The 27038-nt window shown below is 41.6% G+C and overlaps 1 protein-coding gene across 3 annotated transcripts in view; it reads right to left on the bottom strand.

Moving 5' to 3' along the window:
* Positions 1–2850: 2850 nt before the first annotated feature.
* CHN2 (chimerin 2) overlaps positions 2851–27038 on the bottom strand; it is a 321944-nt gene continuing 297756 nt past the window's right edge. For all 3 annotated transcript variants that reach the window (XM_020892483.2, XM_070467920.1, XM_020892488.2), the window contains 6 exons: positions 25424–25508; positions 20782–20955; positions 16181–16258; positions 11915–12052; positions 10140–10245; positions 2851–4653 (listed from right to left, as the gene is read on the bottom strand). In XM_020892483.2, coding sequence (XP_020748142.2) covers positions 4482–4653; positions 10140–10245; positions 11915–12052; positions 16181–16258; positions 20782–20955; positions 25424–25508 — 753 coding nt within the window. In that variant the 3' untranslated portion in view covers positions 2851–4481. The remainder of the gene's footprint in view (positions 4654–10139; positions 10246–11914; positions 12053–16180; positions 16259–20781; positions 20956–25423; positions 25509–27038) is intronic.

The following is a 27038-nucleotide window of genomic DNA, read 5'->3' as shown; positions in this document are numbered from 1 at the left end:
AATTAAGCAATGTGGGGGTCATCCTTGATTCATTTATTTTATATATATATATAATTTTTATTTATTTATTTTTGGGCGGGCGAGGTCTTCGTTGCTATGCAGACTTTTCGGTGGTAGGATAGGAGGTGCTCTCCAGTTGTGGTGGGCGGGCTTCTCATTGCGTGGCCTCTCTCATTGCAGAGCACGGGCTCTAGGGCACTCGGGCTTCAGTAGCTGTGGCGCGTGGGCTCAGCAGTTGCAGCTCCTGGGCTCTAGAGCCCAGGCTTATTTGCTGTGCAGCACGTGGGATCTTCCCGGATCAGGGATCAAGCCCGTCCATGTCTCCTGCATTGGCAGACTGATTCTTTACCACTGAGCCACCAAGGAAGCCCCATTCTTGGTTCTTTAATCCAATCATAACCAAACTTTTACAACTCTGTCTCCTAAATATAACTCAGTTCTATTTATCTCTGCTTTACTGCCACTTGATCCAGGCTGTATCGTCTTAAGTCCTCTAAATGACAACATCTGAGTGACTCCCTGCATCTAGCCTCACTACACTCATCTGCCCACATATTCTCTGATGGATCCACAGTCAAGTAAGTGATCTTTTAAAAATGTAAGCTCAATTGTGTCATTTGTTTCTTAAAACCCATTAATGCTAAATGCAATGTGGTGACCTAGATCACATCCTGAACAGAAAAAGGACATTAGAGGAAAACTCATAAAACCTGAAAAAAGCCTGGAGTTCAGTTAATAGTAATGTACTAATGTTGGTTTCTTAGTTTACTGTGGCTATGTAAGATGTTAACATTAGGGGAGTGGGTGAAGAGGGCACAGGGACCCTCTGCAGTAGCCTTGCAACTCTTCTGTAAATATAAGACTACTCCAAAACAAAGTTAATTTAAAACAAAAACAAAAAGAGTAGCACCAGACTTGTTTACGTTAGAGTCTAAAATCCTTTACATGACCAGCTTTCTCTCTCCAGCCAAACGAAACCTATTATTTAATTCTTCCGGGTGACATAAGTGCTTCCCAGGTAGCTCAGCTGGTAAAGAATCCGCTTGCAATGCAGGAGACCCTGGTTTGATTACTGGGTCGGAAGATCCCCTGGAGAAGGGGTAGGCCACCCACTCCAGTATTTTTGGGCTTCCCAGGTGGCTCCGTGGTAAAGAATCTGCCTGCAACGCAGGAGACCTGCGTTTGCTCCCCAGGGTAGGGGAAATCCCCTGGAGGAGGGCATAGCAACCTACTCCAGTATCCTTGCCTGGAGAATCCCTGTGGACAGAGGAGCCTGCTGGGCTACAGTCCATGTGGTCACAAAGGGTCAGACACAATAACGACCGCAAGTGACATCACAGCAAGTGACATAAACCTTTTCATTGCCAGTATTCAGTGTCTGGCCCATTAATAAGTGCTTGATAAGTATTTGTTGAAAATTAATGAATATCACATTTTTAAAATCAAAAGATTGACTATGAACTTGGGGATTGGTAGATTTTGGGAACTTGTAAGCTACCTGTGTTAGGTTTTCAGTTGCGGGCAGGACGGCCCAGGTAGCACACCTGTGTGCTATGTTACTTTCCTCAACTCCTCAAATCTCTTTTCCCTTGTTCCTTCCAAACTGCTGTCCTTGAAATCCTGCACCAGCTCCCTTCCAAGCTTGGAGACCAGGTGCCCATTTATCTTAATGGGAGAAAGGAAAGGGTCTTCCTCTACCCACCCTGTCCCTGTCCCACCTCTTACAACCCACCTGTGGACAGTTTAACAGTGGGTTCTAGAAACAACACTGCCTCCTTTCAGGTCTAAGTACTAGAATTATTCCAAGGGCAGGAATTTCAAGCCAGGTAAGAGGAGCCACGTCAGGCTGCCAGATGGTGGGGAAGATAGGCATGAGTGAGCAGGCTTCAGACTAAAGCAAGGTAGAGGGATCAAGTGTTGTAATCACATTCGAGAAAAGGAGTCAAGTGACCCTCATTACACATGAGAGCCCTGTTATAATAATACCCCTATGATTACTTGGACTAGGATTTAACCTGGGACAAATCCTTTTCTTTCATGTGTCTTCTTTTCCACCTCATGTTATATCCTTTCCTCTCCTAAGTAATCATTCTTAAAACTCAATCAGAATATTTTCTCCAGTTTTTCAGAGGAGCAAACTCATTCCCAAGGTCATATGCAGCCAATAATAGGCAGGTCCTTGGCGGCTCAGATGGTAAAGAACCTGCCTGCAATGCAGAAGACCCAGGTTTGACCTGGAGAAGGAAATGGCAACCCACTCCAGTGTTCTTGCCTGGAGAATCCCAGGGACGGGGGAGCCTGGTGGGCTGCCGTCTATGGGGTCGAACAGAGTCGGACATGACTGAAGCAACTTAGCAACAGCAGCAGCAGGTTTGATCCCTGGAGATCCCCTGGAGAAGGGAATGGCAACCCACTCCACTATTCTTGCCTGGAGAATCCCATGGACAGAGGAGCCTGTTGGGCTACAGTCCATGGGGTTGCAAAGAGTTGGACACAACTGAGTGACTAACACTTTCACCTTCTGCTACTCAAACTTGAGTCTTTCTGCCCTCCTGCAGGCAGCCTAGGGTGATCTGCTCTAAACACCACATAACTCAATGAAGGACATAAACACAGTGGGTCTTACAGAAAAGGAAGCTAGAGTATTGGAACCTTAATCGCAGGCAGGCTCCGCAGGAGGAAACTGGAGGAGGGAGTGGGACCAGAGGTGAAGACTCCCTGGGATCTTTCTTTTCTTATTGTGTTTTGGCGATGATAGAAACTTTATTGCCTAAAATCCATCTGAGAGCAGTGTTGTGAATATTCTTTCCCTCTAGCCCCCAACACCAGTTTCTTTCATGTCTTCCCAAATGATAGACAGAGAATTTAATACATTTAATGCTTTTTCCTTCCATTTACACTATCATAAATTACAAAGTATTGTTCACTTCACAAAATAAAACCATTTCCAAATAATTTTTGACAGTATCAAGAAGTACATAGGCTACAACAAACAAACCTGTACAGCTGGGAGGAACAATGCTATCAGGGACCAAGCAGAACCATCCTGACCCCCAAGTGCCAGCGAACTCCTTTCACACGGCCCTTGGGGATTTCCAGAATGACAACTGCACTGCCCTCTCCCCTTTCAGCTCACTTAACACACAGTAATTCTCTTCTGGTCACTCCAAAACAAGACTGGTGAGTAACAACATGAATCATCTCAGATAATCAGAGGAAAAGACATTGTAGTTAGGTTTAAGAAAAACAAATTTAGGTTTACAGTTTTTTTGACATCTTAAATATTTTACCTATGTTACAAAATATAGAAATCTTGGTGTGGAAAGCTCATGATAAGATAAATAGAACCAATAAGCTAGAACTATAGTCATCAAATCATATTAAATTATCCATCAGAGCTACTTTGATCAAGGAGGTACACATATTCATAAAAACCAAACTTATTCATTCTTTAAAAAATAGGCTTGTTTATAAAACAAAAATGAAAAAATCAACAATGACTGCAGGTTCACTTTTCAGAAATACAGACATATGGCGAAAATGCAACATGCCATTAACAGATGAATTCAGAACGCTTGCCTGAAATGAAGAGGAAAAGTGCTTTTAACGTGGCCTAGATATAACCAGTGTTTCCAAATCATTTTATGTAAAATGACCACGTTCTGCATGTTCTGTGATGTACACACATGATATGGAAGGACTATGACCAATTCTGAAACATACTTTGGGATTTCACAAAATTTCTATGGAAAGAAAATCTGTAGATGTGACAGACCATCCTACAATTGCTATAAACATACTGCACGGTAGCAAAATGGCAGTGCTTAACAGAAAAAACTATTAAAAGCAGGGACAGAGGTGGGAGGTGAAATTTCACTGCAAAGCACTGATAAGGACAGAGGTATGTCAAGATAATACTGCATTCATGGGAAACTTTTTCAGGGATCACAGCAAGAAGGCAGGACAAGGTATACAGGGTAATAATCAATGCACTGCATTGAGTTCTATTTGCTAAAATAAAGTAACATTCTTGCAGCTAAAATAAAAATACATCTTACAATATAAGTTTCATTTAACATTTAACATATAGAATTGTCTTCTTTTTGTAAGTGGAAAATGTATAACTGTATCAAGTACCTCTATGAATTAAGTTCCCTTTTATTACTGATAAGACAGAAGTTTAAAGGTCTACTTTTAATAAGTTAAAGAAAGATTTATTAATCACTCTTCCAACAAAACAGACAGACATACGAGGCACGGCAAAGACCCGAGGTGAGGACATTTTCTCGCCCTCATCCTTGCTGTTCTCCCGTGGAGGGGCCAGTGTCTATGAGACACAGTAGCCAACCTGGCAATCCACTGTGGTCCAGGAAATTCCATCACTTGTTTGGAAAACAAATCAAGTGCAAGAGATGTTTTTATTTCTTTAGCCTTATCAACTTAGATGGGGCTGGGGCCACTCAACTCATTAACCTGGTGAATTAAAACAAAACATCTTCGTTTTCTATTAAGATCTGCACAATCAGCTTTTGGTACCGCATGTCATGGAGGGTGGTGAGGGTGCTGTCCTCAGGAGGTCTCATCAGGGTGGGTCCAAACACAATCCCCAGATTTTCAGCATTCATGAAATTGTCCTTTTCATTCATAGTCACCCTGCAAGACAAACATACACAGAGAGACGTTATACAGATTCAAGGGTGGATTTGTGTACTGATTATGAAATAGGTCCCTGAGAGCTTCTCTGGTTTTGGAATTTGCAAAAGAAAATTGAGGACTGGAATTATAGAGAAGTATTTTTTTAAAAGGGAATTTTTGGATTTTCTTGAAGAGATCTCTAGTCTTTCCCATTCTATTGTTTTCCTCTATTTGTTTGCATTGATCACTAAGGAAGGCTTTCTTATCTCTCCTTGGTATTCTTTGGAACTCTGCATGCAGATTCTTATATCTTTCCTTTTCTCCTTTGCCTTTAGCTTCTCTTCTTTTCTCAGTTATTTGTAAGGGCTCCTCATACAACCATTTTGCCTTTTTGCACTTCTTTTTCTTGGGGATGGTCTTGATCACTGCCTGCTGTACAATGTCACGAACCTCCGTCCATAGTTCTTCAGACCCTCATTATCATATCTAATCCCTTGAATCTAAAGAAGCAGAAAATATTAAGAAGAGGTGGCAAGAATACACAGAAGAACATATAAAAAAGATCTTCATGACCCAGATAACTGTGATGGTGTGATCACTGGACTAGAGCCAGACATCCTGGAATGCAAAGTCAAGTGGACCTTAGAAAGCATCACTATGAACAAAGCTAGTGGAGGTGATGGAATTCCAGTTGAGCTATTTCAAATCCTAAAAGATGATGCTTTTAAAGTGCTGCACTCAATATGCCAGCAAATTTGGAAAACTCAGCAGTGGCCACAGGACTGGAAAAGGTCAGTTTTCATTCCTTGCTCAGTTTGAGCAAGGTCTGGGAGTTGCTGATGGACAGGGAAGACTGGCATGCTGCAGTCCATGGGGTCACAAAGAGTCAGACAGGACTGAGCAACTGAACTGAACTGAATTTTCAGATTAATTTTTTAGATTATGGACATTGTCTTCAGCCCACAGAAGTGAACTACGAAGTGAATCTGGTATAGACACTTTTGAACACTGTAAAATCAGTCCTTCTTACTAAACAAACATGGAACTCTCATTGAGGGAATATTGGCTTGAAGGGGCAGTAAAGATTATTAGGTGGCCCGTAATGCATACAGATTTAGTCTAGACTGTATGACTGTCTTCGTTTCCCTCTTCTTGCTGGCCACTGGTCTATATGCTGGAGGCCGATCTTCATTTCCCTCTGCTGTCCACTGTCTGCATGCTTGTATGACTGTCTTTATCTCCTCCTTGCTTTCTAATGGTCTGTATGCTGGAGGCTTGTATGACTGTCTTCACTTCCCTCATCTTGCTGTCTCCACAGGTCTGTAGGCTGGAGGCTTGTATGATTGTCTTCATTTCCCTCTTCTTTCTGTCCATTGGCTGGCAAACCAGGAAGCTGAGGCCAGATTCCCTGCCTGCTGGCAGGGCTACTGCCTGAGGAGAAAGGTCAAGGCATTGTCACGGGACAAGAGAATGCCTGGAATGTGGCCAAATGGGAACGCAGTTAGACATTATTTTTAGGTCCCACAGGATGAGGTCTGGAGCAGTCATTGTTATTGGAATTGAAAACCGTCATCTCATCAATAATCATTAGAGAAATGCAAATAAAAAATACAGTGAGGTATCACCTCACACCAGTCAGAATGGCTTTGATCAAAAAATCTAGAAACAAAAAATGCTGGAGAGGGTGTGGAGAAAAGGGAATCCTCCCACACTATTGATGGGATTGTAAATTGGTACAACCATTGTGTAGAACAGTATGTAGGTTCCTTAAAAAACAAATACAGAACTACCATATGACCCAGCAGTCCCACTCTTGGGCATATAGCTGAAGAAAACTCTAATCTGAAAAGATAAATGCATGCCAGTGTTCACTGCAGCACTATTTACAACTGCCAAGACATGGAAGCAACCTAAATATCCATCAGGAGAGGAGTGGATAAAGGAGATGTGGTGCATATACACCATGGAATAGGTGTATATGTTGCCATTCCCTTCTCCAGGGGATCTTGCCAGCCCAGGGACTGAACCTGGGTCTTCTGCCTTGCAGGCAGATTCTTTACCATCTGAACCACTAGAGATCCTAGTGGAACGTTACTCAGCTGTAACAGGGAATGAAATAATGCCACCTGCAGCAGCAAGGACGGACCTAGAGGCTGTCACACTGAGTAAGTCGGACAGAGAAAGACAAATACCATGTGATATCACTTACATATGGATTCTTATAAAAAAGCACAAATGAACTGATTTACAAAACAGGGTCACAGATGTAGAAAACAAAATTTATGGTTACCTGGGGGAAATGGGGGTAGGGAGCGATAAACTGGGAGACTGGGCTTGATATACACATAGTACTATATATAAAACAGATAAATAGACCTACTGTATAGCAGAGGGAAATCTATTCAGCACTCTGTAATGGCCTATATGGGAAAAGAATCTATAAAAGAGTGGATATTTGCTTATGTATAACTGATTCACTTTGCTGTCCAGCAGAAACTAACAAAACATAAATCAACTATACTCTAATAAAATTATTTTAAAAACACCTAAGTAAGAACTGCAAAGCCTTTAAACATGAAGTTCAAACTCCAAAGTTGGCTTAAAACCTTCCTAAGTAAAATAAAATTATGATCTCTCAGATTCTTGCTTTAAGGAATTAAGGTTTTAGGATGTTCATAATAGATCTAAAAGGGAGTACATTCTTCAAATAAGAACAAAATCGGATTGACATATGTTTAAGTTTTTTTTTTTACAGAAAGCTATCCCTTTGTGTTTATTCTCTTAAAGCTAATTAAGCTTAGCTGTGCGTGCGTGCATGCCAAGTTGCTTCAGTCATGTCCAACTCTTTGCAACCCCATAGACTATAGCTGTGCAGGCTCCTCTGTCCATGAGATTCTCCAGGCAAGAATACTGGAGTAGGCTGCCATCTTAACTTTGCAATGTGAAGGTAATGAAGCTGAACTGACCTTCCTAAGACTAGCCATCTAGCATTATTTTAGAAAGGTCAACTCAGCTTGCATTACCTTCACATTGCAAAGTTAAGAGGGAGGTAAGGAAGAGGATATTCTTCATTTTCAAACTACTAATAGTTCTCTATCAAGTCAGGCACCACACCTGACCAGACAAGATGGATAGCAACCCCTCCATAGTAAAAATACTAAATAATTGGCATTTAAGACTCAACTGGGATGTGTCAGCATTTTTTTCCTTTGCCTTTCAAAGTATCACAATTGGACACTGAAAGAAGTAACATATAGCTAATTAAAAGGCAGACTGATACTCAAGCCTATTTTTTATCCAAAATGTACTTGTATTCTTAAATTCAATAAATTAATCAAAATGAGACTCGTCTAAGATAACTGTTACATTTCTGATCACCTTGAATATGAGCAAGAGTATTTATATGTTTTAAAGGTAGAAAAATTAAAGCCTCAATGCATTAGTGTTTCTATAGTTTTATCAACTTGTTTCTTTTCATTTACTGAATCAATCTGTAAATTGGTCAGTATAGATATTTTTTGGTTTATTTTATCTAAAAATGGGCTGCTACTATGTATCCCCCCAAAACACAGAGGAAGGCACATGGAAGTACCCTGATCCTGGCAACATCTCAAAGACCAATATATTGACCTCACAAGGACAGTGAAGGGAAGAAATCTGTGGTTTAGGTAAAAGAGTCTGGAACCAGAGACTCCAGTGTACTGTAAACAGCCATCTCTGTCTATCTCACATGCCCTCACACAGATAAACCAGTGTGTAGCCCCTGCGGCAGGCAGCCTCTGAGATGGCCCCCAGGGAGCTCTGTCTCCTGGAATCCATACCCTTCTGTAACTCCTTCCCCGAGAGCAGGGGTCCCTGACCTCCAGGATCTAATAAAAATGCCTGATGATCTGAGGTGAAGCTGATGTAATAATAATAGAAATAAGTGAAAGTGAAAGTTGCCTGGTCGTGTCCGACTCTTTGAGACCCTATGGACTATACAGTCCATGGAATTCTCCAGGCCAGAATACTGAAGTGGGTAGCCTTTCCCTTCTCCAGGGGATCTTCCCAACCCAGGGATCAAACCCAAGTCTCCTGCATTGTAGGTGGATTTCTTTACCAGCTGAGCCACAAGGGAAGTCAAAGAATACTAGAGTGGGTAGCCTATATCCCTTCTCCAGTGGATCTTCCTGACCCAGGAATCAAACCGGGCTCTCCTGCATTGTAGGCGGATTCTTTAACAATTGAGCTATCAGAGAAGACCAGTAGAAATAAAGTACACAATAAATGTAATCTGCTTAAATCATCCCCAATGCATCCCCCAAACCCTGGTCCATGGAAATTTTGTCTTCGATGAAACTGGTCCCTGATGTCAAAAAGGCTGTGACTGCTGCCCTAGTAGAGCATAGGCTTGACCTAGTGACTTGCTCCCAACACATAGAGTAATAGCAAGAGCAGTGTAGTGGGGTATGACTTCTGAGATTAGGTTACAGAAAGACTGTCTTCCATTGTGGGTGCCTTGCTTGCTTGCTATAAGAGAAGCCAGCTGCCATGTGGGGAGCTGCCTAGGGGAAGATCCATATGACAGGAAACAGGGTTCCTTGTTCTGAGAACAGTCAGCAAGTGACACCTGCAGGCTAGTCGCCTCTGAGGAACTGAATCCTGCCAACGACCATGTGAGTGAGCTTGGAAGTGGACGCTTCCCTCCTCGAGCCTTGCAGCCTCACTGTCAGTTTGACTGCAGCCTCATTATTAACCTTGAACCAAAGGCACCCAGCAAAAGCCACCTGGATTCCTGTCCACAGAGACTATGCAATAATAAACATTTACAGTTTCAAGCCACTAGGTTTGGGGGCAATCTGTTAGTCAGTGGGAGGAAATGACAACCCATTCCAGCATTCTTGCCTGGAGAATGCTATGGACAGAGGAGCCTGGTGGGCTGTCCATGTGGTTGCAGAGATTTGGACATGACTGAGCACACACACATGACTGATAATTAATACATCAAATGAAACAAGAGATCAGGGTGGAAATCTGCTTGCCCAGAAAGAAGGCAGCTCAGGAGTCTGGGTTTAGGGTGAGCAAAAGGAGGAAGGACAGAACACAGAGTTCAAGGCATTGTGGGAGGAGGGTGCAGATGCAGGGGCAGCATAGACACATGGGTAAGACAGATTAAGGGCTATGGGTCAAACTGGGTTTCCATCCTGGCTTTACCTCACCTCCCTGCATCAGTTGTGTAATGTCCCTAAGCTTCAGAAGTATTATCTGTAACATGAGGTCCCTAACAGTAACCACCTGAGAGAGAGGACACATCTAAAGTGCAGGGAGCAGCTCCTGCTATCTCCTAGACACAGAGTGAGTGTCTAGGGTTATCAATGGCGCAGGCCTGCAGAAGGTAACTAATTCACTTAAAAGGAGGATCTGTCCACTCAGTGGGTTGGGGAGGTTGTGCACTTTCCCTAATGCATCAACTGTGCAGGGCAGGTAGAGTGTGCGGAGGCAGCGCCAAGGAGGTGTCAGCTTACTTCTTGAGGTGGATCATCAGGTATCGGAGGGTCTCATAGTGGGCAGGAGGAAGCAGCATCAGCACTTCATGGACCGCTTCCAGCCTCTCATCCGCATTGGAGATTTCTGTGAAGATCACACATAATGAATATCAGTGCAGTGCTGAAACATTAAAGTTTTCAGAGAAACTACAAGAAGTTTGGTTTGTTCAGGCTACAGATGAAGAGGATGTCTAATAATATTTCACTTAAAGTGATCCATTTGTTCATGTCTTGTCTTATTTCAGAAAGGGTTTGAGGCTGGGAGCCACATGCGTATTGAATGTCCACTGGCTGCATGCCAGGAGGCTGCCTGCGGTCCTTGCCCTCTAGGAATCTGCAGCCTTGTAGATACTCACTGGTGGCACACGCACAGACTGTGCTTTGCCCATCTTCTGAACACTGGATTTGCTAGAAACTATGACCAACTTTAATTTAAACTGGACCACACTTGGGAGCTTTCTCTTGAAATTGTCTACCAAATCTTTTCTTGGCAGGCATAACTGAATCCACTTTATAATGCAAGGGCACTGGCAGGTGAGCCAGCCAATTCAGGCTGCACTGTTGGTACTTTTTGGCAAAATGTTGGCATGGTGAACCCCAGGGTCCTGTCCAGGTTAGGAAGTAGATAGTAGGCACATTAACAATGGGAGGAAGCTTGCATGCTTCTGTTTTCAGGACTCTGGTAGGTATTGGCAGCCATCCAAAGAAAGCTCTTCTGGTCATTCCTCCTGGGGTGGAGGGCACCTGCTGTCAGAACCTTCCCCACAAGACCATTGGGATCTTGTGGATCCCTGGAAAGAATGCTCTTACCAGGGAGTATAGCCACAGCTCATCTGGGAAGTACACCCTGCACAATTGCAGTCTGCCCATGTGTCTCCCCATCAGGTATCTTGTTACTATAGTTAGCGACATATACCTTTAAAAATTATAGTTTTTAAAAAACTTCCTCAAAGTGTGCTTGACTTCTGTGTCATGCAATCTAGCAGCTGAATCTCCCTTTCCTCACTACAGTCCTGGACAAAGTGTAATGCAACATCCCCCCCAACCCCCAACACACACACACAGACACACACAGGTCCTCACCTGACGGCATGACCCAAGTGCCAAACCCTGAAGGAGCAGCTCTGGGCTGATGGAAGACTAATGCTCATGTTCCATTTCTGGGCCTGTGTGCTCAGCCCTCTAAGCTTAGTTTACCTCCTCTGTAAAATGGGATTACAATATTTGCCTCATCAGGTAGATGAGAAGGTTAAAAAAGGAGATGTTGGTGAGAGTTCCTAGGATAGTACTTGACACAGTATCTTCTTGGCCTGTTACTGATTTTGAACAGCATCAATGTGCCCTAACTTGGGGTATGACTTTAATAACAAGCAAGGGTATTCTGCTGAATAGATGAGAGTAGTTAATCTATACAGCCCTCACTGGGGAATATCTGATTGCTTACTAGAAAAGCATTTCACTTTCAACGTATAACAGAGTAAGTCTGCCTGTGCCGGTTGCCAGCATAGAAGAAACAGTGGGGACAGACAGAACTGCCTGGTACCCGGCATCAGCCGAGTAGAACTGGCTTAGTGCTGGTTCCTTCAGCTAGTGTGCTATGTCTGGTTTTCTATTAACTGTACCGTTGTGCCCTCACTTGGCAAAGCAAGCCCTCATGCAATAACTTAATCAGGTTCTGAGTTTTCATCTTCTTGTCGTCAAAAGCATCACACTTAAAAATTTGGTGCTTTAAAAAATTGGTTCTCAATACTTACTTGCTGCTTCTATAAATTTGGAATAGGTATCATAGGTGATGACAGGAATGGGTAAGTCTCTGAAATACAGTTTAAGGGCTCCAGTGATGATGTTTATGTCTGGATAGATGCTGGCAGATATATCTGCCTTTTCACCATCTGAAAAACAATCAATGATCCAATTCCTAATTAGGATCTTATTTCACCAAGTTAAACCGTGCCCAGAAAGGAAAAAAAAAAAAAGATCCAACAATGAATGCTCCCTTACAAGTCTCAGCTGACTCCTTTGGCATCTAGTAACATGGAGATGCAGGAAGTAACAAAAAGAAGTATGGTAAGAGGGATTTTGGGTCTGAGGGTAAGTACAGCCAAAAAAGTAGTGAAATAGACTTAAAATAGTTCTTTGGGTGCCAGCTCTTGGTAATTTGCTAAGTAGAAGTCTAGCACAGTAATTTATATTCTAGACACAAAGCTTATAATAGGATAACAACCTAATTTGAAATTATAAAGTCAAGAATCTCATATAGTATTCTTTGGATTTGGATTTAAAGATCACATACATAAAATAAGCTGAATATCTTCAGGTTTTAATGTTTCTTTCAGGCTTACCAAAGTTTCTTTTCACTTGATTATTCCTTTCTTAATCCTAAGACTTTAATCTGGGAAACTTAAACCTTCCCTCATGTGTAGGTAATGTTATAGTTCTTACTATTTTTTTGCAATCTTTCTGAAGACATATTTTGACTTTTTGTTTTTACCATTAGTAGATACAGTCCAATTTAACTGTCACAATCTATAAATTTTTTTCAGTCATATAGGGACTAATAGCATTATCTTTTATACAGAGAATTGAAAGAACAAATGTCTCAGCAAATTTGGTTGTGAGGATTAAAAAGCTCTTAATGTACAGAAAACAGTAGGAGTGTAGCAGATAAGCCATCTGATCACATTATTTATGTATTTAACAAATAATTACTGAGAATCTACCATGGGCCAGGCACTGTTAAACTCTAGTGAATTAAGAAAAGACATAAATTTGTCCCTCAGTATCCATGGGGGATTGGTTCTAGGAACTCCCCACCGCATGGGTACCAAAATCCATGGATGCCCAGATTCCTTATATAAAATGGCTTAGTATGTACATATAACCTATGTATATTCTCCTGTATACTTTAAATCATCTCTACATTATGTATAATACCTAATACAATGTAAATGCTATGTAAATAACATTAATGCAATGTTCAGTTCAGTTTAGTCGCTCAGTTGTGTCCGACTTTTTGTGACCCCATGAATCGCAGCACGCCAGGCCTCCCTGTCCATCACCAATTCCCGGAGTTTACTCAAACTCATGCCCATCGAGTCAGTGATGCCATCCAGCCATCTCATCCTCTGTTGTCCCCTTCTCCTCCTGCCCCCAATCCCTGCCAGCATCAGGGTCTTTTCCAATGAGTCAACTCTTCGCATGAGGTGGCCAAAGTATTGAAGTTTCAGCTTTAACATCAGACCTTCCAATGAACACCCAGGACTGATCTCCTTTAGGATGGACTGGTTGAATCTCCTTGCAGTCCAAGGGACTCTCAAGAGTCTTCTCCAACACCACAGTTCAAAAGCATCAATTTTTCGGTGCTCAGCTTTCTTCACAGTCCAACTCTCACATCCATACATGACCACTGGAAAAACCATAGCCTTGACCAGATGGACCTTTGTTGGCAAAGTAATGTTTCTGCTTTTTAATATGCTATCTAGGTTGGTCATAACTTTCCTTCCAAGGAGTAAGCGTCTTTTAATTTCATGGCTGTAATCACCATTTGCAGTGATTTTGGAGCCCCCCAAAATAAAGTCTGACGCTGTTTCCACTGTCTCCCCATCTATTTCCCATGAAGTGATGGGACCAGATGCCATGATCTTAGTTTTCTGAATGTTGAGCTTTAAGCCATCTTTTTCACTCTCCTCTTTCACTTTCATCAAGAGGCTTTTTAGTTCCTCTTCACTTTCTGCCATAAGGGTAGTGTCATCTGCATATCTGAGGCTATTGATATTTCTCCCAGCAATCTTGATTCCAGTTTGTGCTTCTTCCAGCCCAGCGTTTCTCATGATGTACTCTGCATATAAGTTAAATAAGCAGGGTGACAATATACAGCCTCGACGCACTCCTTTTCCTATTTGGAACCAGTCTGTTGTTCCATGTCCAGTTCTAACTGTTGCTTCCTGACCTGCATACAGGTTTCTCAAGAGGCAGGTCAGGTGGTCTGGTATTCCCATCTCTTGAAGAATTTTCCACAGTTTATTGTGACCCACACAGTTGAAGGCTTTGGCATAGTCTATAAAGCAGAAATAAATGTTTTTCTGGAACTCTCTTGCTTTTTCGATGATCCAGCAGATATTGGCAATTTGATCTCTGGTTCCTCTGCCTTTTCTAAAACCAGCTTGAACATCTGGAAGTTCATGGTTCACGTATTGTTGAAGCCTGGCTTGGAGAATTTTGAGCATTACTTTACTAGCGTGTGAGATGAGTGCAATTGTGCAGTAGTTTGAGCATTCTTTGGCATTGCCTTTCTTAGGGATTGGAATGAAAACTGACGTTTTACAGTCCTGTCACAACTTCCTAGTTTTCCAAATTTGCTGGCATATTGAGTGCAACACTTTCACAGGATCATCTTTCAGGATTTGAAATAGTTAAACTGGAATTCCATCACATCCACTAGCTTTGTTCATAGTGATGCTTTCTAAGGCCCACTTGACTTCACATTCCAGGATGTCTGGCTCTAGGTGAGTGATCACACCATTGTGATTATCTGGGTCGTGAAAATCTTTTTTGTACAATGCAATGTGAATGCTACATAAATAGTTGCCAGCTTGTGGCAAATTCAAGTGTTGCTTTTTGGAACTTTCTGGAATTAAAAAACATATTTCTGGTCCACAATTGGTTGAATCTACCAATATGGAACCTGCAGATACAGAAGGCCAATGGTACTTTTATTCAAATAACTCTGGTTAGATTGGAAGTTGGGCATGAAGCTCAACAACTGCAAGGAAATGGGAAGACAGCTCTGCTGGAGAAATGTGGAAATATGGAGCAGGACAGAGGAAAAGGAAATGGAATTCTTAGGTCAGTGTGGGGTGGTCAGGGAGAAGTCATGAGAAGAGAAGACTTATGCTGACATCCAATTGACAAAACAATTAAATATTTGCCAGGCAGAATTGTGAACACGTTCTAGATGGAGAGAGCAAGGTGACCCCAGGTGCTTGTTCATGAAGAGAAGTGGGAAGTACTTCAGTATTGCTAGGGTACAAAGTCTATAGAGAGGCGGTTGTGGCTATGAGCATGCAGATAGATCATCAAAGACCTCATCTACTACTCTACAGAGCAGAGGACCTATCTAGTGGGCCAGAGTTCTATCTCTGATTGGCTGTACCAGAATTATTTGGATCATTCAAAGGAAATACAGATTCTTAGGCTCACTCAGCTTCCTGAATGAGTTCCCAGGGTGGACCCTGCTGATCTGTATTTTTAATAAGTTCCCTAGTTAGCTCATGATATCTGACCTAAGCAAGCATATGGCCTGGAGGACCGTATGGTACAGTCATAAAGAAAAAAAGGAGTTACCTCCTAAACTTCCCCTAGTTCAGTGCCAGGGGTACCCCCATCCCTATGCTCTCCTCTTTGGATCCCTGGAAGAAGGAGAAGAGTCCATGGGATCTGAGATGGAGGATGCAGAAGGTGCCATGTGCCATGGTGCCACGTGACAGGTCATAAACGCTGGGCAACAAAGTCAAGAAGCTTAATGACACCAAAGGCTGCCTGATCACTCAAGTAGTATTTTTAACTCACTTCTCCATGTGGTCAACTGTCCATGACTTTTTAAAAGACACTTTCCCCAGAGAATCAGAGAACTATGAGAGAACTATGGATTACAAAATATTACTTCCTGGCTTCCTAACGAACAGCTCTTAGTAGCTCTAAAACCCCATTTCCATTATGAATAAAACTGGTTCCAAAAGAGAAGATGCTAAGGATAAGTCATTTCGCACTCAATAAAGTGCGAGTCTGGGGCATCCTTGGCTCAGAAGGTAAAGAATCTGCCTGCAATGCAGGAGACCTGGGTTAGGTCCCTGGGTTGGGAAGCTCTTCTGGAGAAGGGAACTGCTACCCACTCCAGTATTCTTGCCTGGAAATCCCATGGACAGAGGACGGTGATGGGCTACAGTCCATGGGGTCTGTCCATGAACAGCCGGACACAACTGAGCAACTAACACATACATACATGCAGCGGGCAAACCTACCTCTGTCAAAGGCCATTTTGACATCTTCGATGTGTTCTGTGAACCCGGAGACTCTATAAAGGCCTTCTGACTTTAGTCCTGTAAAAAAAAAAAAAAAAAAGAGATAGATTTTTAACTGTAGCTTCCTAAAGCACCTAAAAAAGAATGCAATTTCCTATCTACACTGCATGCTATCAGGAAATGAGCAAATGTAGTCAGTGCTCTTACAGGGAATTCCCTGGTGGCTCGGTGGTAAGGAACCTGCCTGCCAATGCAGGAGACACAGGTTTGATCCCTGGGTCAGGATGATCCCATGAAGGGGGAAATGGCAACCAACTCCAGTGTTCTTGCCTGGGAAATGCCATGGACAGAGGAGTCTGGCAGGCAACAGTCCATGGGGTTACAAAGAGTCGGATACAACTGAGTGACTAAGAAAGAAATGCACAAAAGCACACTCTTATATGTTACATATGACCACATCAGAACTTGAACTTGTCCATCTCAGCTTCCATGCATCTGTCTTCATTGCTTGTGTGGCAGTGGAGACCTCGGGGTCTGGTCTTCCTCCTGCCTGGCTCTGCAGAGTGAACCCATGATTAAGATTCTCATCAGTCATGATGTCTTGCTTCCTTTGTTCTTCTGACAGTAGATGAGACTTCACTTCAGCAAACTATTTTCTCCCCAGCATCATCTCTATCCATATGCCATACTGCATGTAGCACAGTGCTCGGTACACAAGTATGCATATGTGTGGTACATCTTATCCTGATTTCACTAGAACTATCCCAATTTTATAGCCTATGTGTTTATCATAATCATGGCAATATGTTAAATGTTTAACTACATATGATTGATTTAACTGGTATACCTTCAAATGATTATACAAATAGTACAGGAAAATAAAATTCTAATGAATGAGTCTGGAAACTTGATCACTGTATATTTAGGGTAAGTAAAAGATGTGGGTGCAGCTCCTAGACCTTATTGATTTGTTAGGATATTTCAAAGTATCAGAAAGGATAGAGGATAAGATTTCAGACCTTGTATATAAAAAACCAGCTGCTATCAAACTATAGCTACAGTCATAATAAGCAAATAAGCAGTTTCTACTGCTGCTGCATACAGTCTGTCAAGCAATGTAACTAAAGTACATTTCTGTTTTTCATGTATACTATCCACCATATATAAAAGTTGGCACTGGATCTGCTAAAGCTCTAATACTTTGGCCACCTGAGGCAAAGAGCTGACTCTTTGGAAAAGACTCCAATGCTGGGAAAGATTGAATGCAAAAGCAGAAGAGGGTGGCAGAGGATGAAATGTTTAGATAGCATCACTGACTCAATGGGCATAAATTCGAGCAAACTCGGAGATAGTGAGGACAGAGGAGCCTGGCCTGTTGAAGTCCATGGGGTCATGAAGAGTTGGACATGACTTAGCAACTGAACAAAAGCAACATTAGGTCTGCATCAGAGACAGCAAATGCATGGCACAGATACTGCCCCTCCTCTCTCCTATGGCCATCAGAGACACTCTTCATTGACCTTAGCTTTCTCTCCTACTGAGTCTCACCCAGATTCAGAATTTGTCTCAGACAGTTGTCTAGGGTGCCACTAGTGATCAACTGAATTGGCCCATGAGATGAGACTTGGTTCTAGTTGGTGGTGCATTAAGCATGCCTTGGTCCAGTTGTAACCTGCAACAGAGGTGAGTGCACAGTGGCACTTGGGAGCACAGTGCAGTGGACACTAACCCTGCTTTTTGATAGAAGAGGCTACAGGGAAGGTCTTACTGAGGAACTGCCTTTAAGGAAGTCATGGGACTTCCCTGGCGGCCAGTGGTTAAGACTCCGCCTTCCAATGCAGGGGGTGTGGGTTCCGTCTCTGGTCAGGGAGCTGAGATCCCACATGCCTCCTGGCCAAGAAACCAGAACATAAAACAGAAACAATATTGTAACAAAGTCAATAAAGATGATAGAAATGGTCCACAGTAATGATAAATAAATAAATAAGTAGAGGAAGTCATGAGGGATGGGCTGGACTTTGCCAGAGTTAGCAGAGGCTGCCGCCTCCCTTTTACTGTTAATTCTCCCTTCCCCTGCTATGGTGAAACCTTTGGTTTTTTAGAACAACACTCCTTGCAGAGGCCATTAAATCCTGGCCAAGGTGAAGAGAGCAGAAGTGATGTGTACAGTGCTGCCCATGGACTTGAAGGGCATGCCCTTTTGCTCTTGGCTGGAATGCAGATGAAATGGTGATAACCATCTGGGACCATAGAGAGGAGGGCAACACTCAGAGATGATGGGGTAACCAGTGGGGGGGGGCCTGAATTCCTGCCTCTGGGCAGCTACCCCAGCCCTGGACTGCTGCTGGAGACAGAGAGGTTTCCATCTTGTTGATGTCACTATTTGTTGGGGTCTCTGTGATAGCATGAAAACATCTGGGTTAAGTACATTGGTCAGACACACAGATTTGGAGGTGGAGTTAAAGGATTGGGTCATACCAGGTAAAAAAGAAAGAACACAGTTGAGTCTTATATGTTGGGCCCTGTACTAGGCTGGTTATCTGGATCAACACCTTATGAGGTACAGGTGATTCTATTCACTTTGAAGATGAAAGAAAAGAAAGTGAAAGTGTTAGTCACTCAGTTGTGTCTGACTCCTTAAGACCTCATGGACAGTAGCCTGCCAGGCCCCTCTGTCTGTGGAATTCTCCAGGCAAGAATACAGGAGTGAGTTGCCATTCCCTTCTCCAAGGAATCTTCCCAACCCAGGGATCGAACCCAGGTTTCGTGCATTGCAGGAGCCATCATGGAAGCAGGAATCAATCACCTGATGAGCTGCAACTGATTCTGTTCACTTTGAAGATGAGGAGACAGATATTCAAATGGAGCAAGTAACTTGCCCAAGGTCATACTATAGCTGATATGAGAGATGGTTGGGAATCTAACTTCAAGTTCATGATCTTTTCACTCTGCCATATTATGCAGAAACAAATGTCCATAAAGGCATCTGGAGAACAGTAAGAAATTGGCTATGGATTGAAGATGGGATAAGATCTTGGCATTGGTGGCAATGAAGCTGGAAATGGAAGTGTCACATGAATTTCTTCCAGCCCATTCTCTGGTTTCTGCTCACATGCATGGGACCCTCATGCCTGTAGCTCTAGTCCCTTTGCTGTGACTCCTAGCACAAATTCCTAACTTGTGCTATTCTAGCTCTTATACTAGACATGCTTAGTGCTGTGCTTTCTGTGGACACATTAGACATCAGATGTGGTAGTAACTTGTCTCCAGTTGTTAGTAGTCTCTGATGAGGATCACCATGGGATGATCCCAGCTTCTTCAGAGAAGCGCAGGTCCTGATGGTAAGCTCTGGAGAGGCTGATTATCTGACTCTGGGGTAGCAGAACCCTTGAAATAGCAGTACCCAGGGCTGCTCTTCCCAGACACTCATCCAGAGTCAGGGCACCCCCTCAACTTGGACCCACCTCAGCTCTGCATCAAGAACTCACCAGATCCCAAAGCCCCTACTCAATTCTAACAGACCCAGCAGGCAAAAGGCAGGAGGTATTTCTTACAATCTGAGATGAAATGACCGAGTCTTAAGGGAACAGATTAGCTATAGTTTTCACCCTGCATGGAAGAGGGAATCATTTCCTATCTCTAAAAGGTTTGGGAAAACAAGTTATAATATCATCTTTTGTTTTGGAAAGAATGGGATAGTTGGCAAATGCATAAATACCTGTAGCATATAGTAAGCCAATTTAGACACAATAATGGTACCAGCTATAGTAGGGTATAGACATGGCAACACTTGTAAAAGCCTTTCCAATTATCCAAATTACATCCAACAATCCAAATTCTCTCCAACCATACTATAACCAGCATATCACTGAACATTTTGATACTGAAAAGTGGCCAAACAAAGCTCAAATAAAGGAAAGATGACTCAAGCATAATATAAAGAATCTTTTCTTTGAAATATTCCCATCTTCCTTGTATTCTCAGTTTTTGGTGGACAGATCTTTCAATCTTTTAGCTTTACTCTTTGAAATAAACAGAACCAATACTAGGAATAAATTTCTATGTGGTAGAAAATACATGTGTTGACCAATAACTTTTAAACTTTTTTTAAAAGAAACATTTTTAAAGACTCGATTTAGACCTCACTTCTGCCATAAACCCTTTCTGAACTCTCCTCAGATAAGATTAAAATGTCTTTCTTTGTGACTCCATGGTGTTTTGAATACATGTACTCACAGCATTTACTTAGCACACATGTATGTATGCACTCATAGATTTATTTATTTGCACCTCTGATTCTGTATACTATGCTATGAATTTCTCAAAGACATGAACTATAACTTTTATGTCCCCAGTGTGTAGTACATAATGAATGCTTGGCAAGCATGTATTAAATGTATGCATGCATGGTTTTTGTACGAAATAGAAATTGATGTCGTTGGTTGGATTTAGTTTGTGTGTGTGTGTGTGTGTGTGTGTGTGTGCGCATGCAGACCATTTCCCTGAGATCAATAGTGGAGAGTCAATTTAACAATTATAAGAATAAAGTCTTGACAACACTAAAAAGAAAGTCACTATAATAAGGAGTTTTTTCCCCAAACCTCTTGCTTCAATTTCCCGAATGCAGATGTCTACCACCATGGGTCTCTGTGTGTTGTGAGCCTTCACAAGCGTCGTGAGGTCACAGCAGTACACCTTCTTGATCCTCTTGAGATCAGGTTGGCAGTCGTTGGGAACGTGCTTGGAACACTGCTTGTGTACGTTCAATCCACAGTCTGTGAAAAGAGAAGCCACATTATTCTTGCCTGGCCATTTTGTAAAAGTTCTACACAAATTATATGTTACCAAAAATTAAAAAAGGAAAACACCCCCAGGGCTTGTTGTATCTCTCTGGAATAGCCATGCCACTTAGAAGTGATGCTGTCCACAAGATGAGTATGAAATCTCTCTGTACTCATGAAACTAAAATAATTCCATTTTTCTCAATAAGCCTTCTCTTATTGAGAAGAAAAGAGACATCTCACAGAGACAGTTTTGGTAATTAGGTTTTTGTATGTTTTTTTCCTTTCTGGGACTGGAAACTTTGGGACCGTTTGAGGGCTTTTGGGTTTAGATTCCCAGAGCAAATCATGTCCCATAAAGGGCACCTAGGACTTCTGCTAGGGTGTTTCCCTTGACTTTGTGACACTCCTTTTGTGGAAGACATGATTACCCTGTCTGTGGGAATCTCTCATCTTTGGTCTGAGACCCCTATGACCATTGGCATACTCTTCTGCTTTCTTGGAGAACTGCCCATATTTTCCACTCCTGTCTTCTTTGCTGGGCAGTTTGAGTAGGCCATTTTCCTATCTACTTGCCTTATTTTGACACCTTTGAGTGGAAATACTGTCTAACTGGACACTGGAGGGAGGACTCAAGAGTTTACAATTTAGAACAATGCCATGTAATGTGATGATGAGAGTAATTATTTATAAAGATCCAAAGCTGAAGCGGTGCTTTTAGTTCAATGCACATATTAAAAGCCTTATTAGCAGTTGGTATCCACTGATGGAATTTCTCTAACAATAATAAGGCACAGTCTACATTCTGGAAAGTAAAAATTTAATGCTGAAAATGTTCAAAGTTGACTTGGTGTCTATTCAAAATACCTTCTAATATTGTTTTCATAGGTGTGAAAGTGAAGTCGCTCAGTCATGTCCGACTCTTTGCGACCCTATGGACTGTAGCCCACCAGGCTCCTCAGTCCATGGAATTTTCCAGGCAAGAGTACTGGAGTGGGTTGCCACTTCCTTCTCCAGGGGATCTTCCCAACTCAGGGATCGAACCTGGGTCTCCCTCACTGCACACCGACACTTCACTGTCTGAGCCACCAGGTAGGTTTCATAGGTGTAAAGCATAATAATAAAATATTTTTTATATTTTATATACATATTATAAAATGAATATTATAATGTCGCTGTTTTTAAAAAAGCACTTAACCACACCAAGGATTTGAGAGGATATAAACTTTTGCAAAATCATCAATAAATGATTTTTGTCTTTATATGCTTTTCATGTCATGTTTTACTGGGTGAGTTCTCTCTGCCTACCCCTTTCTAAAAACAAAACCACTTCTAATTATCTTAGCTTTATCAACATGAGAAATTTAACAAAGCTCAAGTAAATGTCAATAACATTTGATCTACTGAATATAAATATTGGTGAACTGAACTAAATAGAATTGGCTGGTTTTCTTGTTTGAATAATGACAGCATCTACTCCTATGGTTATCATGAGGATCAAATAAGTTAATGTATGTAAAGTCTGCAGTGTGGGGAGTGCTACGTGAGAGTCAAATAGAAGAAACAGCAAATATGGTAATAGAAAATACAAGGATGCCTGCCTAGCCACTTTTAAGTGATTTCATTAGTCATTTTTACTAACTGTGAATTCTTACAAATTTCATTTAAAACATTTTTTTTAATTATGGTAAAATATGCATAAAGTTCACCATTTTAACCATGTAAGTATACAGTTCAGTGGCATTAAGTACCTTCACCCTATGTACAAACATCACTATCTCCAAACCTTTTTTATCTTTCAAAACAGAAACTCTGTACCCATGAAACAATAACTCCTGGGGCCTTCTTCCTCGCGAGCCTGTCAACCATATTTTTCCTTCTGCATCTATCAATCTGACTACTTTAGATATCTCATATAAGTGGAATCATACAGTATTTGTCCTTTCGTGACTGCCTTATTTCACTTAGTACAATGTCCTGAAGGTTCATTCACATTGTAGCTCATGACAGAATTTCCTGAAGAACATTGCATTTAAGGCTGAATACTATTCCACTATACATATGTACCACATTTTGTCTATCTGTTCATTCACTGATGGGTACTTGGGTTGTTTCAACCTTTTGGCTATCATGAACAATGTTGTTATCAATGTAGGTGTACAAATATTTGTTCAGTCCTTTCAGTTCTTTTGGGTATATACCCATAAGCGGAACTGCTGGATTATATGATAATTCTATTTTTAATTTCTTTATAAACTTCATTTTAAGGTCTGAAATGACAGTGTTTTTGTGTAGAGTTAAATACTGATATTTTATTAAAATGAAGATGTTTTATAACAAATACAGACATACTCAGTTTTTGCAAACTAATACAATTCTATATGCTATAAAGTCTAGTTAATTTTTAAAACATTTGAAATATGTAAAATATTGAGAGGTAATGATGGATCTACCAAACATTTAATGGTCAGTTTTCAGTTTTCCTGCTGCTCAGAGGAAGTATGAGGTTAAGCCGTGGTCATTGGAGAATAGTAACATTGCCTTAGAATATGTTTTATTAAAAAAAATAATCCAAGCCCTCTTATCCCAGGGAAAGTTGCTGTTCACAGCTAATCTGAATCCCAGAGTTTTGTTCTCATAATATTGACTTTGGACCAATTTCCTGCTGAAATTGGATAATACAAACAATTAGGGATATTTTTGGTGGGTATAATCTAAACAGGTTGAATTAATGAACACTGAGTAAAGTAGATATTTGAACACTTTGCTCAGTGGTTGAGCTGTAAGATACTCTGTAACTCTTGATGACTAAGCTTTTCATGGTAATCGGGGTCTCTGGAACACTTCTGGAGAGTCTGTCTCCAAACTGACGTTTCCTGCTTGCCTCGTGGATCTGGGATGGGGACAGGTAGAGTAACCGACCTACATGAGCACTCCTGGACCCATCCAGGTACCAATCACCAGTGATGGTGAAGCTGAAATAGACCTTTCCAGGCAGAGGAAGGATTTAAAGTCCCATGATCTTGTGAACTAAAACGGGCAGCATGGGGAAATAGATCATCTTTTTTTATTTTTAAAATTTTTATTGAAGTATAGCTGATTTATAATGTGTTAGTTTCAGGTACATAGCAAAGTGATTCAGATATTTTTTCCAGATTTTATATATATATATATATATATTTTTTTTTTTCCCAGATTCTTTTCACAGAGAGGTTATTACAGAATACTGAGTGGGGTTCCCTGTGCTATACAGCAGGTCCTTGTTTATTTTATATATAGAAATGTGTCTATGTTGCTCCCAAAGTCCTGCTTTATCCCTCTCTGCTCCCACCTCTTGCCTCTAGTAACCATAAGTTTGTTTTCTGTGTCTGTGAGTCTGTTTCTGTTTTGTAAATAAGTTCAAGTGTGGGAAATAGATCATCTTAATGTCGTGTCATTAGCTTATTTTATTTTAAATGCTACACACAAATTGTTTCTTTAAAATCATACTCCACCAAGAAACAAATCAGTTAAGCTGTCAGTGGAAACCCAATCAATATATCACAGGAGGCTGTTCTTGCTCCTAGCCAGAACTGTTTGCCAGAAAAAGCCTGGCGTGATGAATTAGGAAGCCCGGTTACACATTAATTTGGCAATTCTTTTCTGTGTTGTTAGATATATCTTAATAAGATGTGTTGTGTACGCTTAGCAATGGGTGTATGCGCCCAGTTCTAGGTGGAAAAATACCTAGGGTTTCAAAGTACTTTGAAAATATGTGATATGCAATCAACATGTGTATTTTCACTGCTAATTTGATGGCAGAAAAATACTGGACCGGGGCTCTGGAGTCAAATCAAAGTTCCACCACTTACTATGCGGCCAAGGGCAATGAACAATTATCAATAAGGCTCAGTTACTTCATCTATTTAATGGGGAGAATAATTGCATCTCCCCCAAGGTTTGGGGCTAAAGTTCATGGGGTTGCAAAGAGTTGGACACGACTGAACGGCTGATCACGCACAGTTTGTTGGTAAGGCTAAATGATATGATGAATAGAAAGTGTTAGCTCAGTGCTTGGTATGGGGTAATTGTTCACTTATATTATTATTTTTATGCCCTGCTTTTTGTAGTAAAGCAAGGATGGGAAAGCACTGTGACTTTTCTACCTATGCAATTCCACTGGAATCAAGTTTCTTTTTCTTTAAAGGACAACTACTTATTTTGGGTGGCAGGTAGATGCCTAAGAAAACAGACTCGTTTGGATTTTTTTTTCTTTTCTTGCATAAATGTGAGATATTCCTTCTCATTCTAGCAAACACCTAGAACAGTTTCTCCATTAAGCACAGAGATGCCTTGAGTCTTCCAGAAAGCTAGACTTTTGAGCTAATCTGGGCCTACTTCCCAGCTCTGAAAAGATGTCCTCCATGTAACCATGATGACACTTCATGTAAATGGAAAAGGAGAAAGAAAGTTCCATGTCTACCTGAGCACCGGACCCCTTGGGCAATGAGCCCCCACATGAAGTTGGCACAGTATTCACACCAATGCGGGCCTCGGAACGTGTGGACCTGTGAGCCAAAATGAAGAAAAGTGTCAGAAAATTCAGTCACTCGGAGGCAGGTGGCCTTGGACATGAATGACACCATGAAACAAATGCCTGTGTGGGAGGAGGCATCCCTCGCTCGACTTTTTCTTTCCAGCGCCGCTGAGTTGCAAACAGACCTGGAGAAAACAGAGATGCACTTTGATTTCTGAAAATTCTCCACTGAGCCTCATGCCCCAAGCTAGAGCCAAAAAGGAATGTGGAAAAAGGGTAAAATTACAGGGCCATGCCATCAGCTAAGGAACGAGATACTCACTACCCCTAAAAAGCACTACATGGACAAACTGAATTTAGCCTGAGCCGATCGCTATAACCTGCATTTAGCGCAGCAGAACTCAGTTACTGTGGCCTTTTGACCAAAGTTTTCCTATCTAGCGAAGTAGGAAATGGCAACCTACTCCAGTATTCTTGCCTGGAAAATTCCATGGGCAGAGGAATCTGGCAGGCTACAGTCCAGTCCAGAAGATTGCAAAGAGTCAGAAGCAACTTAGCACGCATGCATGCATAGGATAATTACAAGGTTCAAAGGCTTTAAGTCACTTCCAGAAGATGGATGGATGGCATCACTGACTCAATGGACATGAGTTTGAGCAAACTCTGGGAGTTAGTGAAGGACAGGGAAGAATAGTGTGCTGCAGTTCATGGGGTCACAAAGAGTCAGACAGAACATAACGACTGAACAACAACAAGAAAAGGCTTTAAAAAGAGGTAGCGGAGACTTCCCTGGTGGTTCAGTGGTTACGATTCTGTGTTTGCAATGCAAGGGGCATAGGTTCGATCCCTGGCAGGGATCTAAGATCTAGCATGCTACGTGGTGTGGCTAGAGCAAAACAAAACAAAGAAGGGAGTTGACTCTGAAAATGAAGGCCACCCCATGTAGCCTCTGAGTGTGTAAGTTGAAAGTTCCTTCTGATTGGCCAGAGTGCCAATCTCGCTGGTTGGTGCCCAACTCAGTTGTTAAATATCTTGAAAAAATCATGATGTAAAGATGGTCTTGTTTCTAATTATTTACATACAACCTCCTGTGACAGGACTATGTATTAAGTCATGATTTAAACAAAAGCAGAACAAAACAAAAATATATGTTCTCTGGCACCAGCAAGCATCAAGAAACAGAGTCAGGGGATGCCTTGAAAGCAAATGTAGCTGTGGTTGAGCCAGAAACCATCCCAGGTAGTCTATCTGGGGGCACATACATCAATGTGAAGAGGTTTGGAATTTTTACAAAATTAAAATATCATGAGACTGTATGGTTTCTATAAGGACTTTCAAAGTTTTCAACCTCCATTAACAAATACAAGACATGCAGACAATATTATTACTTTTTTTAGAGACTAGGAGGCCTGAACAGGCCTCTATAGTCAAGATGACAACTACAGCCACAATTTGTGAAGATGATCATCAGAGCTCTACTTCAGAAAAAAATAGCATCACTTGGAGATCTTCAGTTATTTACATGTGCTAGTAATTGGGTGTATATAAAGTAACAAACAGA

Source organism: Odocoileus virginianus, chromosome 1 (genome assembly GCF_023699985.2).
Source record: "Odocoileus virginianus isolate 20LAN1187 ecotype Illinois chromosome 1, Ovbor_1.2, whole genome shotgun sequence".
Taxonomy (NCBI): Eukaryota; Metazoa; Chordata; class Mammalia; order Artiodactyla; family Cervidae; genus Odocoileus; species Odocoileus virginianus.
Note: the sequence above shows the minus strand (reverse complement) of the source record. Positions and strands in the feature narration are given on the sequence as shown.